The sequence below is a fragment of the Myotis myotis genome, unplaced genomic scaffold, assembly GCF_014108235.1.
Source record: "Myotis myotis isolate mMyoMyo1 unplaced genomic scaffold, mMyoMyo1.p scaffold_m19_p_3, whole genome shotgun sequence".
In the NCBI taxonomy this organism is placed as follows: Eukaryota; Metazoa; Chordata; class Mammalia; order Chiroptera; family Vespertilionidae; genus Myotis; species Myotis myotis.
The window spans coordinates 138,426,069-138,442,498 of NW_023416335.1; the positions used below are offsets into that span (position 1 = coordinate 138,426,069).

General features: G+C 36.5%; 1 protein-coding gene across 3 annotated transcripts in view; it reads right to left on the reverse strand.

Moving 5' to 3' along the window:
• SYT1 (synaptotagmin 1) overlaps window positions 1-16,430 on the reverse strand; it is a 549,783-nt gene that overhangs the window by 203,958 nt on the left and 329,395 nt on the right. For all 3 annotated transcript variants that reach the window (XM_036300651.1, XM_036300649.1, XM_036300650.1), the window contains one exon: window positions 4,121-4,303. In XM_036300651.1, coding sequence (XP_036156544.1) covers window positions 4,121-4,286 — 166 coding nt within the window. In that variant the 5' untranslated portion in view covers window positions 4,287-4,303. The remainder of the gene's footprint in view (window positions 1-4,120; window positions 4,304-16,430) is intronic.

The window sequence follows — 16,430 nt, forward strand, 5'->3', positions numbered from 1 at the left end:
AAACATTGAGAGGGAATTTGTCTTTCTTAGAACAGGCATTTTGGAGTGGATTTAAAGAATGGAATGCTTAAATATTTGATGGCAAAGTTTCTGGAATTTTCTCCATTTTGGTGTCTGACCTAAAAAGAGGGCTTTTATAAAATAGAAATAGACTTGTTAAAAAAGACAGCTTGAGTTTAATAATAGCTAACATTTATAAAATGCTTACTCTGTGTCAGACACTCTGCTAAGCACTTTATATACCATGGTGTCTTTTCACAACAAGCCTATGATGGAGGTATTCTCGCCCCCCTTTTATACAGGAAGAAGCTGATAACAGAAAGATTAAGTGACCTTCCTGAGGTCAAAAGGCTAGTATGTGGTGGGGCTAAGATTTGAACCCAGGCAGTCTGTGATCAGAGTTTGTGGTTTGAATCCCTGTGTTAAACTGTCTATCCAATAGTATTTCTGCATGAATTACATAAGTACCCTTAGTCCACTTGCTCTTATTCTGGACTAAGAGTCAGGACCGGCTATCTGGTTTTCTGCTGTGCTTAAGGAAAGGGGCACTCTACTTCAAGAAGCTCATGAATATCAAAATCTTAATCACAGCTATTCGGATGACACGTGTTCATGCTTTACAAACCAACCATGGCCCTAGTCATATCAAAATCAAAGTTGCAAAATAAAGAAACATTCTGAGGAACCTTGTCTGCTTCATTTAGATAACAGTGTGCAGAATGAATTGAAAGATAAAAATGCTCCACATTCACCATTTCCTTTTCCTTTTTTTAATTTTAAGCCCCGTGGTGTTATGGATGATATCATCAGGCAATTTGGTTTGATTATGTTCCATGCTGGACTGTGCAGATTACCCGACTAATGACATGCACACTCCTTGCCATTGTGACACCTCTCTTCTCACAAGTGGGAATTTCAAGTGACAGACTAAAGCTGTTTGCTATCAATTTTGCAAAAAAACCCACATCTGCCAGATAGACAAGATTTAGTTCAAAGACCGAAATCGATTAATATTCTAATTTGTTACCTGTCATTAGAGTCACACTGTGTTGCGCCAAGTCAAAAGTGATAACCTTTATAAAGCATAAGCTCCAAAAGGAATGTGATTTGGGGATATTTTTTATTTTTGTTTAATGTTGTTCCCTGTGTATAAATCCCATTAGACATTTCAATTACAGTGACAGTAAAATTGTAATGGATTAAAGTGAAAGTGTGAAATGTGCAGTTACATATTTTTAATAAGAAGGCATGGCTGTACTTATGACACTGTTTTTCTAACACTTATTTACCATTACCACTTTAATATTTTAGGTATTTCACTTGCTGCTTCCTGTTAAGTCAAGGAGAAAACTAGCAACATAATATCTCCACAGGTGTTACCCGCATCCTCTGACAGTGTATTATTTTAGGTTGCTGGTCAAAAGCAAATCTCCGTGGAGAAGACTGATTACCTGGTTTGATTTCCAGTGCCCACCGAAGAGACACAGAAATGGGACAATGGCTTGGAAAGGAATTAAATGAAGTTAATTCCTTAGAGCCAAGGGAGGGAAAAAAGGGAGCTTCATAGCTAATTTTTTCCAGTTGATTGTTTTTCAACTGATGAACAGGGAGGAATAATATAAAGTAATACCTGGCTCTAAGTGGGAAAGGCTAAAATGTGGTTATCACTACAAATGTGGAAACAATGTGATGACACAGTCAAACACTGTAATGATGTTTTTCTTGATATTATAAATTAAAATTTTATAATATGCTTTAACTTTTCTGCATCTTAAGGCCTCAAAATCTAGGAAGATGGTTCAGGATATAAGTTAACTTAAAATTCATTCATTCAACAAATAGATATTGAGTGGCTCATATGTGGCAGGCAGCACCAGAGGTATAAATATGCATTGAACACACCCAACTTTTGGCCCTCATCAAGCTGACATTACTTTGGAGGGAGCCAAATGATTTAAAAGCAAATTATCACATGATCTCACTCATTTGTGAAATTTAATGAACAATGTAAACTGATGAATAAAAATAGAGCCAGAAACATAGAAGCATCAAACTGACCATCAAACTTCAGAGGGAAGGCAGGGGAGGGAGAGGATGGGGTAAGAGATCAACCAAAGGACTTGTATGCATGCATATAAGCATAACCAAAGGTCACAGACACCAGGGGGGTAAGGACATGTGCTGGGTGATGGGGGTGGTGGGGGTGGTGGGGAGAGATCGCTTGGGAAAAAAGGAAACATATGTAATACCATATGTAATACTTTAAACAATAAACAATAAAAAAATAAAATAAAAGCAAATTATAAAATACAGCATTGTAAATGGTGCTAAGTAATATGGTGAGAAATAAAAAGCAAGGGGAAGGACAGGAAATGCTGACAGACAGGGTGTGATAAATGGGCCATAATGTAAAATTGCATGGCTGAGGAAGTCCTAAGAAGTTGACATTTGGGAGATGAGAGAGTGGGTTATGTGAATGCATGGAAAACATTCAGTCCCATAGTTACCAGCATTGTCACGCCTTTCATATTGTTTACTCTCCCAGAGAGGGAGATGGTATTGAGGACAAGGCAGAATATGGATTTGATTTGGTTATTCATTCTTTCTCTGCTTCCTTGTAACACATTTCTTTTAAAGTAAACATTTTGATAAAATATTCAAGTGAGAATTTGCCTCCATAATATATGTATTTGGTTTCTGCCAAGTTTTATCAAAGGTATCTAGATCAGTCCATCAGCTCAGCAGCAGAGCAAAGAAGAGAACCGGGAGCCTGCATTTCCCATCATCGGGCTCTATCTACTGGACCAGCTCCATCCCACTGCGTTATGGATCTTCTTACTAAGAATGGTAATTGCTGACAACTGTGCAAATAGTGTCTCTCAGATGAACTTGAACTTCTTAAGGAGGACAGACAGATCAACAAGTTGTTAATTACTTGAGGGATAAGTTGATTCCTTGTCTATTTTCATTTATTTTCTCAGTGTCCTTATAGAAGAATTCTCTTACAAATTTTATAAATCTCTCATCTGGATCATTGCAACAGCCTGCTTTATATTCTACCTTTGCCCCTCCCCTCTAAGCACATTTTCGACACTATAGCAAGATGATTTTAAAGAAAAACCTAAGCCAGATCCTGGGACACCTCTGCTCAAAACCAGGCAAAAGCATTTTATTTTACTCAGACTAAAATCCAAGTTCCTTAGAATACTCCACAAGGCCCCATGTGATCTGGCCTCTGCTACAGTACAGATTCATCTTTGTCCCTCTCCACCTTGTACTTAAGGCACACGCAGCTCCTTGCTGTTCAGGCAGATTCTTGCCTAAGGGCCTTTGCCTGTATTCCCCAGGTTATTATAACTTTCTTCCCTAATTCCTCCAGGTTTCCTTAAAAACCAGCTTTCATTATCCTACATAATAACAACCTTTCCCTCCCTATCCCCTTTCTGATCCCATTTACTAGTCTTTAGTTTTCCTTACATTATTTATTACTAAATAATGCATTATATATATTTGCCTGTTTATTGATTTATTACTTCTTTCCCCCACTAGAATATAAGCTTTGTGAAGGCCAAAACCTAGATTTCCCAGCACCTAGAAAAGTGTTAATACAAAGTTAGTGTTCAAATCTGAAAAAAAAAAATAAACCTGTAGTTTAAAATTTATATTAAATGCCACTGATTGGACTTAGTGTTATACAAATAAGTGAGTACAAAGTATTTATTTCCTAAAGACAAAGAAAAACTTTAAAAACTGTGCAAAAAGTTTTGAAATATTAACAAATGAAGAAAAGAAAATCAAACTTTGCAATTGGGGAAGTGCATTTTAGTTACCACTTAGGAATAATCTTTACAATGGAATAATTTCATAACCACAAATGTAAAATACAGCACAACTCCTAAGCATTAATATTCTTGAGACAAACATATTAAAGAAGATAAAAAAGAACCCACTTACATTAAATGCAAGATGCATATTTTTGGCAATACCGCTATTCCAATAAAAAAAAATCAAATGTATGTTTATAATATGTTAGAAGGAATTCTGCTTTCTAACGAGTAAGATCGAGTAAGATGATTTTCAGCCATTTATTTTTCCTGAAGTAACAATGTGTACTACTCACGTGGAATTTTATGTAACTCATTCATGAACTTCTCCTTCAGCTTAGAAAAGGCATTTTCCTTTCCTTCTCCAGGGCTGGCTGGCTCTGTGGCATTATTTGGTGTAACAGTCACAGCAGTGGTGACAGGCGGGGCTGCCAGGGCCTCAGGATGACTCTCGCTCACCATTTTAGGTTCAGGTGAAACTGTGGAGAGAAGGAAGCAAAAAAAAAAAAAAAATTCAAAATGGCTTCACTGATCCCACATCAAAGGTATACCAGGGATGAAAAAGCATCAGAGGGTGCACCTGCTCATGGGGTAAATGGTCTATCATTAGCATATTACTTTATGTTGCTTCATGAAATATTGATGGAACCACAGTGGAGAGTCTCTCCCAGAAGGTAAGACCAGACAGTTACTGAAAGCATTCTCTCCCAACAATACCATGTAAACGCTCAGTCTATTAGTTATTTATATAGGCAATCGTTTGCTGTGTAGATTTAACTTTGTAACCCATATCTCACTGAAAGGTGTATGCAACGATTGCGGACAATAATACAGGCTCTATGCTCAAAACATTCTGCATTTTCTAAAAGAAAAAGACAGATCGAATATTTATACTGGAAATGTTGGTAAATGATAACATACATTCAAAATGTTAGTGAATTTTAAAATAGTTATGAAGAATACTGTTAAAATATTGCTACTCTAAGATGTCATAAATGTCATGCTGAAATTAATTCTTGAATCTGGTTTATTGATGGTGCATTTTCCTCCCAGTCTTTTCTCTCTTTTTTATTTTTTGACATTTACTGCAAACAATACTCTGTTCAATAATTTACTTGTGAATTTATTGAAGTCACTGTGTATGTGGTATGATTGACTATATATACCAGGCACTGATGAAGAAACATGGCTTGTCTGTTTAATTATTTCCATTTATTTAGTTTGAATATATTAATGAATTATCTTATTAACTTAATTCATTCAATTATTTTACATGTTTTTTTTTATCTCCAAAATAGTAAAAAAAATAATCCTAAGGTAGTTAGTGAAAAAAACCTTTAGCTTTGAATACAGAAGATATCAGATCAGTTCTAGTCCTCTTTACTAGCTAAATGAATTTTAACAAGGCATTTGACCTCATTTAATTTGCCTTTTGAAATATGAAGAAGTAAAACCTGTCCTGCCTAGATTTTTCTTAGTCTACATAACATAAATATATAATATTGTAAGTATATATTTATATTCCTAAATATAAGGAAGGCTTTCTAAAGGGATTGAATTAAAGTCATATTCTCCAATTTAAACATATTCTGGACTTTGTGTGACTTAAATTTCAGGCTGTGCTGGTGAGAGAGTGGGCATGAATTTGGGCACAAATAGGCAAATACGAACAGGCCTGGGCATGAGTAACCTCATAGTCTCTGCAGGGAGGTTTATGGAACCATAAAGCTCTTTTTTGATTTGCAAGGAAATGGAGAAAACCCACAAAAATAAAAGATTTTTATAGAATTCAAAGATTTTGTGAGTTAATTATGTATACTTCTGTATTTAGTGGCAGTACAATTAAAAGAAGAATAATCTCAAATGTATGGGGTTATTACTAAAATCTTAAACAAAATCCAGAGATTTTTGGATATCCTACAAGGAGACAGTGGCTGAGGCTAATACCAACACACAGGCAATCAATTTTTATTTTATAATAGATTAGTTCTTTCTTTTAAGCTTTACATTTTCCACTAGTAGCTACTAATATAATCCTAGAGGGTAGAATCAGACAGATATGGGTTCATATCTCTGTTCTTCAGTTTCTCCATTTGTAAATGAGCATAATCATACCACATATATGAGGTTTTAATGAGTATGAAATGAGATAATTTATGCAAAGAATTTTATACAATGTCTAGCATGTAAGTTCATCCCATCTATTCCTTCCAATTTTGAGAGATAATATTGTTTTTCCATACAAAGACTAAGAATAGTTACATGGCTCTTGAAAACTCATATCTGTGGATATAAGATGCTTATCAAGAAACATGTTGTAGATGAAAAAACTTGCTAATTATTCATTCCTGACAAATGTGATGACTTTATATTCTCTTATGAACTCTAGTGTATGTGGCATTACTTGTTTATTCAGAGAAAAACTTATATTTGGCTCAAGTCTTGATAAAATAATAGCCTACTGTTATTGAGTATCTACTAAGTGATTTCATTACATGAAATCATATAGTTCTCATACCACTTCCATGAGACAAGTATAATTAAAATTCATTTTATAGTTGAGGAATATAGAGGCTGTGCAATTGGTTCAAAGCAATATGGTAGTAATTATTACAGTTTGGATTTAAATTTAGTTGTCTTAACCACATAGTGTAAGATTTGTACACTATGTGATCAGTATCTGATAAAATTGTATTTTTTGAAAGTTTTTTACTACAACTCATAGTAAGAAGCGCTCCACTATACACACTCCTTCTACCTATGTTATATACAGAATAAAAGTTTCACATAAAACACTTGCCTTTACAATGTGTGAAATATTTTTATATATTAAGTTTTGTTCTGTTCTTTTTCACTAAAAAATTCTAGTTGTGCCCCAAAATTATGTACATAAATTTCATAATCCATGAATGGTTTGAGACCTACAGTTTGGAAAGCCATTATAATAAGGGACATGTTGAAATACAATAACACTAAGTGAGGCTAATAAAAACTAAATATGCCATTTATTAGGAAGCTACCATGTACCAAAAGCTATCATCAATATTTAACTATAATATCCTCAAGTCTCATTACAATCCTGAAAAGTAACTCAGTCTTATTTTATAGAAGAAACTGGGATATGGAGAGGTTAAGTGATTTGTCCTACAAGAACTAGCCTGATCAAAGGTTATTTCCACCAGTCTACTCTAATAATAACATTTAAGTCTCAACAGTTAAATCAGTGCTAGAAAGGTATTTATGATTCTCTTTAAATTGGTTTACCAGTAAATGAAAAACACAAATAATCTTACTAATAGAAAACAGATTACTTAATTTTAGAGATATAGTCATTTAGTTTGCTAAAATGGAATTTACCAACCTGGAATATGCCAAGAGAATTATTGAACTAGAGGCCTGGTGCATGAAATTTGTGCGGGGGGGGGGGGGCGGGGGAGGCTCAGCCCAGCCTGCCCCCTCTCCAATCCGGGACCCCTTGGGGGATGTCTGACTGTCGGTTTAGGCCCGATCCAGGGATCGGACCTAAACCAGCAGTAGGACAGCCCTCTCACAATCCTGGACCACTGGCTCCTAATTGCTCATCTGCTTGCCTGCCTGGTCGCCCCTAACTGCCCCCCACTGCTGGCCAGGTAGCTCCCAAATGCCCCCTCCCTGCTGGCCTAGTCACCCATCACTGCCCCCCATCCCAGCCTAATCGCCCCAAACTGCACCCCCCCCTGCCATCCTAGTCTCCCCTAAATGCCCCCCACTGGCCTGGTCACCACTTACTGCCCGCCCTGCTGGCCTGGTTGCCCTAAACTCCCCCCCCCCCTTGCCAGCCTGATCATCCCACACAGCCTGCTGTTCAGTCGTTTGGTCATCCCTCACTAACCCCCCTGCCAGCCTGGTCGTAGGCAGCCATCTTGTTGAGGGTGTGAGGGTTAATTTGCATATTACCTCTTTATTATATAGGATAGAAAAAAAATTTGTTCTAGAAGTGCAGTACAAGGACATGAGCAAGCAGTGCTCAAACAATAAATAAATAAATAAATAAATAAATAAATAAATAAATAAATACAAATCCTTCCTGACCAACCTTAAGTGTTTGATTTCACAAATAGTCAATGAACTGAAAGTTAAAATAACAATGAGAAAATATATATTAATTGTATTAACATGAAGGTAAGGGTACAAAAAATTGGGCAATTGGGAAAGACAATTGGGAAAGACAATAGATTAGAAAAATACTTCATGGAGAATCAAGTGACAGAACAAATCCAAAGCTATAGAAGTGCTCATTTTTGTTTCCTAGGAATTTGCAATAAAGAATTAACCTTAGGTGCATAAACAATTTAATATAAAGATGTTTACATTATTTTTAATATGAGAGTACCAAAAACTACTTAACAGAGAGACTTCTTAAATTATGGTAATCCTATATAATAAAGCCTAATATGCTAAGTGTCCAGTCAGCCAGTCAGCTGTTCAACCAATTAAAGCATAATATGCTAATGATATGCTAAGGCCACTCAACCACTCACTATGATGTGCACTGACCACCAGGGGGCAGACAGTCGACTGGTCAACCAATCACTATGATGTGCACTGACCACCAGAGGGCAGATGCTCCGACTGGTAGGTTAGATTGCTGCTGGGGTCTGGCCGATTGGGACTGAGCGAGATGGGCTGGACATGCCCTGGAGCCCTCCCGTGGTCCTTCCTGGCTGGCCAACTTCCCACATCCCTCCCCGGCCCCTATCATGCACTGATGGGGTCCCTCAGTCTGGCTGGCGCCCTTTCACAATCCGGGACCCCTCAGGGGATGTCAGAGAGCCGGTTTTGACCCGATCCCGCAGGCCAGGCCTAGGGGCCCTTAATAGTGCAAGAATTTGTGCACTGTGCCTCAAGTCCTTAAATAATAATATTATTAAAATAATCTTAAATGTGAACAGTTACAAAGATGGAAATACACTAGTGTGCTAGATAAAAAATGTTATGAAACATTATATAAAGCATGTCCACATTGTCTAAATAAAAACTTTTGTTAAAAAGATTCGAGAGATACATTTAAAAATATTAACTTTGTGTTAGAATATTCACTTTCTCTTCTGTATGTTTACATTGTCAATCCTATATAATAAAAAGGTAATATGCAAATTGACCAAACGGTGAAATGATCAGTCACTGTGACATGCACTGAGCAGGCAGGTGAGCGGTTAGGGATGATCAGGCAGACAGGCAGAGTGTTTAGGGGCCAGCAATTAGGAGCCAGCAGGCAGGTGAGCAATTAGAAGCTAGTGGTCCTGGATTGTGAGAGGGATCCCAGTATGCAAAAATGTGCAGGCCAGGCTGAGGGGAACCCTCCCCCCCCCCCCGTGCACAAATTTCGTGCACCAGGCCTCTAGTATATCATAAACCTGAATTATTTTAAATTACACACAAAAAATTCCTGTTAAATCTGTTTTGCTTCTGAGAAAACTGGGTCTTACAGAAGAGTTTAGTTTCATAATGCTAGATTTTCAAAAAAATACTTTAATAAACTAACAAATGAAATAGGAACAGATTCATAGTTACAGAGAACACAGAGCTGTCAGAGGGGAGGAGGGTTTAGGGGCTGGGCAAAAAAGGTGAAGGAATTAAGCAAGGAAAAACCCCCACACAACATAGACACACATAATAATAGTATGGTGATTACCAGAGGGAAAGGGGTGTGGGGAGGTATTAATAGGTAAAGGGGGATAAGTGGTAATGGAGGGAGACTTGACTTGGTGAACACACAGTACAATATGCAGATGATGTATTATAGAAATGTACATGAAAAACTATATAAGTTTATTAACCAACGTCACCCAATAAATTTATTTATATACTAGAGGCCCAGTGCACAAAATTTGTGCAGGGGGGGGGGGAGGGAGAGTTCCCTCAGCCCAGCCTGTGCCCTCTTGCAATCCAGGACCCCTCGGGGGACGTAACAATGCATCAAGTGGCAGGCGGCCAGGGAGGAACCCGAACCGGGGCTGGGAAAACATTTGTATTAAAAACCATAGACCAAACTTTTAAAATGGCTAGCTACTCCTAGTAGAGGTAAGAAAACTTTGGCTTCCCAACTTCCAGTTTTCATGTGAATTATCTCCTATCTCTTTCTGATTCTCCAATGTTCATCCCCTCCATCCCTATCTCCCCAAGACAAGCAAAAACAGTTTCTCAAGATTCATCCCCTTAAATGTAGGATATTGGTTCTAATAAGAATTAGTTATTTTCCCATATCACTCTAATTTTAATTATTTAAAAAGAAGAACAAGATTTATTTCCAAGGTGGCCCAACTTGTTAAACATACATCCCTTTTTTTTTAAAAAATATATTTTATTGATTTTTTACAGAGAGAAAGGGAGAGAGATAGTCAGAAACATCGATGAGAGAGAAACAGCGATCAGCTGCCTCCTGCACATCCCCCACTGGGGATGTGCCTGCAACCCAGGTACATGCCCTTGACCGGAATCGAACCTGGGACCCTTGAGTCCGCAGGCCGACGCTCTATCCACTGAGCCAAACCGGTTTCGGCCATACATCCCTTTTTTTAAAACAACTTTGCTGTTTATTATTCTGAGTAGAGAGATCCAACTCTGGACCCTGCAGATGGTGGGTGGGAGATGTGAATACCAGTGCTACCCAGGCACAGCTCCTTTTCAAAAAAATTTTCTTGCTTACAGGCTCTAATGATGAGAATCTGTATGGACTGCATGACCCCCTCCTACAGCCATAGTCACAGTGGATGTAGGAGGGATGAGTAGCTGATTCAATGACAGCTCACTTAGATGCTGGTCTGAGTCCCATGACACTGTGTGGCGTGAAGAGGTGAGTGAGGCCAATAAGATTCTCTCCTTCGGAATTTAAGGTGTCGAGTACTCTCAAGATATGGAAACATAAGGAGTAAACATGCTCCTTGTCACAGAGTTAAGGATAGAGCCAGGGATTCCCAACATGCCGATCTCAGAGCTCATATCTGTGACCACTGTGCACTGCCATGCCTCTGATTGTCCTGTTTTCCAGCTCTGAGTTTCAGTATTCTGAAAATACTACTATTGATAGCAATCTGAGAATCTGTACCTTATAATCAAGAAAGCATAATGAGCAGAAAAACCTATGTAGGTTCACTAGGCTTATAGTAGTTGCTGGAATGTTTGAATTTGTAGCCAGTGGTAGTGAATTCTGTGACTCAGTCTGCTCCACAGTCATAGCTAGATATGGGTGGACGAGTAATTGAACCAATGCGACAGAGTGACGTTGGGACTCCTACTGTGTAGGCCTAGAAAAATGCCTTGGGGACTGACAGTTGAGTTTTTAAATATTCAACTGAATATGTTTTTCAAAATATATTCTCCCCATATGTTTACATCTCTGAAATGTTGTTTTTTTTCCCTTATAATCTATGACATCTTACTGTCACTGCCTGCCAGGCCTGTGCACACCCAACCTGCTTGTTGTGCCCATTGATGTCCCAGTCAACAGATCACTTAAATATATTTGAGGAAGCGATCTAAATCCTGGTTGTGATCTACTGTAAATGGACGCAACCAAAACTAGCAGAATGAAAGTCACGTAGTTTTGAAGGTTTTGGAAGCAATAGTGGAGCAATATTTAAAGAAATGCTTTATCCAACAATATGGATGACATAAAGGAAGATAAATGGTGTGTAAAAGATAGGCATCATTAAATCCGAGTTGAGAACAAATTTAGACATCTTAATAATCAGTTAACCAATCTACTTTGCTTTTATTTTCCTCTTTATGTACAAGAGTGATAAAAATAAAATGTTTACATAACTTTGAATGATCTTTCAATAAATACAAAGTAAAATTTCAAGTGATATTAAACCACTTTTGACATAATGGTATAAAAAATAATGGTGCATCTTATAATTAATGGTTTCTTAGAGTACATGAAACACAGGTTTCCTAAATAAAGAGAAAAGATGAACATTGTTTACAAATAATATATTATAAAGTAATAAATGTTACAAAATTCTAAACAGAGTTTTTCATTCCCAGAAGATCAATCATAATTATATTTAGCAATTGTTAATATAAATTTCAGAAGAAATAACTAAAATAAAAATAAATCCATGAGCCAAATGAAAACTATATTTTGCTACCTTCCCCCCTCCCCTGCTCAGACCTATATTATAGAGAATAAAAAAGAAACAAACCATATTCAAGTCAAAACCCAAGTGATTATTTACTGTAATAATGGTATAGAAAATCAAGAGGTCTTATGCAAAATTGAAAAATTCCTACTTACAATAGGGAAAGAAATCTTGAAAATTATGATATGAGAGCAGTTTTGTAAAAGCATTTGATAATTCACAATTTTAATTGTTTTTCTAATCAATTTATTATGCACCCACTTTTCTATTAATGAAATACTTTATTATGGCAGGTTCAAAAATTGTCATTTATTGCCCTGATTTAGCTCAGTGGATAGAGCATCGGACTGCAAGGTCTCAGGTTTGATTCTGGTCAAGGGCATTATACCTTGGCTGCAGGCACATCCCCAGTAGGGGGTATGAAGGAGGCAGCTGATTGATATTTCTAACTCTCTATTCCTCTCCCTTCCTCTGTAAAAAATAAATAAAATATATTTTTTAAAAATTGTCATTTATTTTAAAAGCACCACTCAGTGAAGAAATTATATGGCATTAAAGGGCCTCCCAATATTTTAGTAAGAATGGCAGGGTCTTGATCAAGAAAAGGTATAAAAATAGCCTTTTCAAATTTATTATGAAGACTTCAAGTGCATTTTGTAGTGTTTTAGAAATGGTACTGTAAGGGTCAGTCTCTCTTCTTTTTTATAGAAAAGGTAGAGATGGAATTGAAATCTTGCATGGATCAATTTAACAAGTTTGTATAGTAACAATGCTTGTTTTTTTCATATTAATTGAAGTAACTTCTTTTTAACTTTTGTATAGTAAGATGAAATTAGATGCTTTTCACAGTCACAGCTTAGCTGATCAAGCCAATTGGCTCTCAAATGTTTTCTATAGAAGCAACAGACAAATACTTTGGAACTTTCATTCTCCATTGATTTGCAGAAACTCAGCTCTGAACTCTTGCTGTGTTTTGAACTGTAGGCACTTGAGAGAAAATCTAAGCTTGTATTCAAAGCCTTCTTTGATCAAACTGTATTCAAACTGTCATTGTTTTGTCACACAGAGAAGCAAAGCTTTTAAATTGATCTATACATGGTTCAGATTGTGGTAAATATGATGAAAAATTCTGCAGTGTACAGTTACAAAGATTATATGAATAAATAAAAATAGTTAACGCTTTATAAGCCCATACTATTAGGCAGGCATTTTTATAAGAGCTTTAAACATACAAGATCATTTAATGTTCACAAAATTAACCCCATGAGTCAGGCAATACTATTATCTCTCTACTATAGATGAGAAAACTTGCCAAACATTACATAGCTAGTAAGTGCTAAAGTGGGGTTTGTGCTGAAACAGGCTAGTTCCAGGGCCCATGGAACTCTGTCTTGCTAATAAATGAATAAATGAATGCTGAATGAATGAATGAATGAATAAATTATGTGCCTACAAGTATCCAACACGATACTTGGTGCTTTGGGTAAATTTCAAGTAGTTTATTCACCATTTGTATGCGTGGGGATGCATATAGGAGGTTAAAATCGAATGTGATATATGCTTTAGTAGAAATAATGAGGGAGGCTATTCTGAGATAACACACTATGTAGAAAACCATTGAGACTTAAAACATCTGAATATAGTTGGACCTGAAGTCTAAATTTATATGCTAAATAATCAGATATGAAATACAAAAGTGGTGATTTGGCTTATTCTTCTTGAATTCTACATTTATTGTGTGCTAATTAAGTTGGGGACATGAGACATGAATGAACAATACCCACAATTTAAAAAATAATAAAAATCATGTGTTAGTTGCTTACCAAACAGCTGTTTCTTCCTTTTGATTTAAGATAAAGCCTTTTTTTTCAGGCAATTACTGCTCCTTATCCCCTACACATAAATTTTATTAGTTTAAATATAAATCATGGTAATCCCACTCTTTTTGCCAATGGTTGGTTCAGGCAACGGCATATGATCTAATTTGGGGCTACTGTGATATAAGAGGGAGTCTGTTGAGTAAGTTCTGGGAAATTTTTTTTCAAACTCTTAAAAATGTATATACAGGAAGCAATGTCTCTGCTGCTGGTGGTGTTTGAGTGTGGTACTTGGAATTGCTTGTGGTCATGGTGAGGTTGTGAGAGAAGTTGGTGAAGCAGAAGGCTGACACTTTATGGAAGACAGAACTGAAAGTTTGAAGTTACATGACTCTCATGATGATATCAAACTGCTGTATTAACCAACACTATGAACACCACACTTTGGAACTTCTTACAATGGAAAATAATACATTTTTTCTCATTTTGGCTTAATCCATTTTGTGTTGCATTTGCTGTTGTTTGCAACCAAAGGCTAATCATATGCAAACACTTCATCATCTGATTTCCACAGTAATAAAAAAATTTACTTTTTCTATAGCCTTATTTTCTACTATGCTATGTCAACTTGGCTTCTTGCTAATACCTTTTTCCTGTGTGTGCCTTTCACTCCTAGTTTTTAATTCTTAATAAGTCTAAGAGACACTCATTACATTTTCATACATTTAGCGCAGGACTGTACACTCTTTACATCCTATGAATTATGGTGAAGATAATTGCCCCACATCCTATGGTGCTAGATAAATAGGACTTGAAATACTAGTTTTTGATTCGTTTTTGATTGGTTTCACTTAATGCAGCGGTTCTCAACCTGTGGGTCGCGACCCCTCTGGGAGTCGAACGACCCTTTCACAGGGATCGCCTAAGACCATCGGAAAACATATAATTACATATTGTTTTTGTGATTAATCACTATGCTTTAATTATGTTCAATTTGTAACAATGAAAATACATCCTGCATATCAGATATTTACATTAAGATTCATAACAGTAGCAAAATTACAGTTATGAAGTAACAACAAAAATAATATTTTTTTAAATAATTTTTTTTAAATATATTTTATTGATTTTTTACAGAGAGGAAGGGAGAGAGATAGAGAGTTAGAAACATCGATGAGAGAGAAACATCGATCAGCTGCCTCCTGCACACCTCCCACTGGGGATATGCCCGCAACCCAGGTACATGCCCTTAACCGGAATCGAACCTGGGACCTTTCAGTCCGCAGGCCGACGCTCTATCCACTGAGCCAAACCGGTTTCGGCAACAAAAATAATTTTATGGTTGGGGGTCACCACAACATAAGGAACTGTACTAAAGGGTTGCGGCATTAGGAAGGTTGAGAACCACTGACTTAATGTAAAAGATCTGAAAGAGTTAGTAAGGTCTCAGTTTTGTACCTTATATTCAAGTTGAATGCCCCACCTTCTAATGTGCCCATCATGAATCAAAGTGATTAATGAGGGGACAATGTATAATTATGCCTGGATCCGCTTGGAGCAGTTTAGAAGTAAATCAGGATTGGAGAGAATATTTGAAAGGCAGGTCCCGTATTGTGTCTATTATGTTTTGTGATCTCCAAGTGTTTTCCTTGCTGCTTCTCCTTCTTTGTGTTTGTCTCTTAATAAGAAACAGTTTATTTTCTTTCTCCAACAAATCGATCTTTGATAAAGTTGTGGATATGTCCATGAAGAATTTTTGTGTCTGTCGTCTTCACAAATCCAGTTCACACCACTATAAGAAAGTGAACTTAACACATTTCCTATAAAGTACTGAGTCACTAACTCACATTTAAGCACTAGTGCAAAAAATATGACTTTGATAAAATATCATTATCTGTATCCTTTTTTAAACTTTCCTTTTGGCCAACAATTGGGCTTAATGCCATTTCCAGCTGAGTGGCTCAATAATAAGACTGATGAATATACCGAAGTTTGCTTCTTCAATCCTCAAAGAAAGTTCAGTCTGATAGTTTGCCTTGAGAAGCACAATCCTTTAATATCCTCTCATTTGCATCAGAAACAGGCATGCTGGCTTACTGACAGTAATATATAGAGCTAAATTGCATTTTAATTTTATATACAGTAATTACAGACACTATAATTTCATGGAAATAAAGTCATTGTATAAGCAATTCCCTCATCTCTTTAGCCTTGTCCCCCTGAATTATTGATCAATAACTTGATATATTAAAATAAAACAGAAAAGTGATATAATGTTCTAGTACTGATTGTGACCAACTTCTCTGAAAGTTGCTAGATGACTTTTAATCTCAAAATGTCATATTGCTATGACTTTTGATATTCTTAAGTAGAAATCAGCTCTACCCTATTATAAAGTAATATATATGGGGAAGATTTGCAATGTTCCCTATTGTGTAGTTCAATATCATTGATAATGAGAATCTCAACTTTGTTTCATCAGTCTCTTAATAAACTGTGATGTATTTGTTGGGAGAAATGGTTTATATTTAACTAAATGGTTTTTTCTTCCATGCCCCTTAATAGGCAACTGCTTTCCCTTAAAACAGGTAATATCAATAGCTAAATTTCAATTAATATCCAAGTGGCTAAAGAGACATGTCAGAGTGAGGTTACACTATTATAAG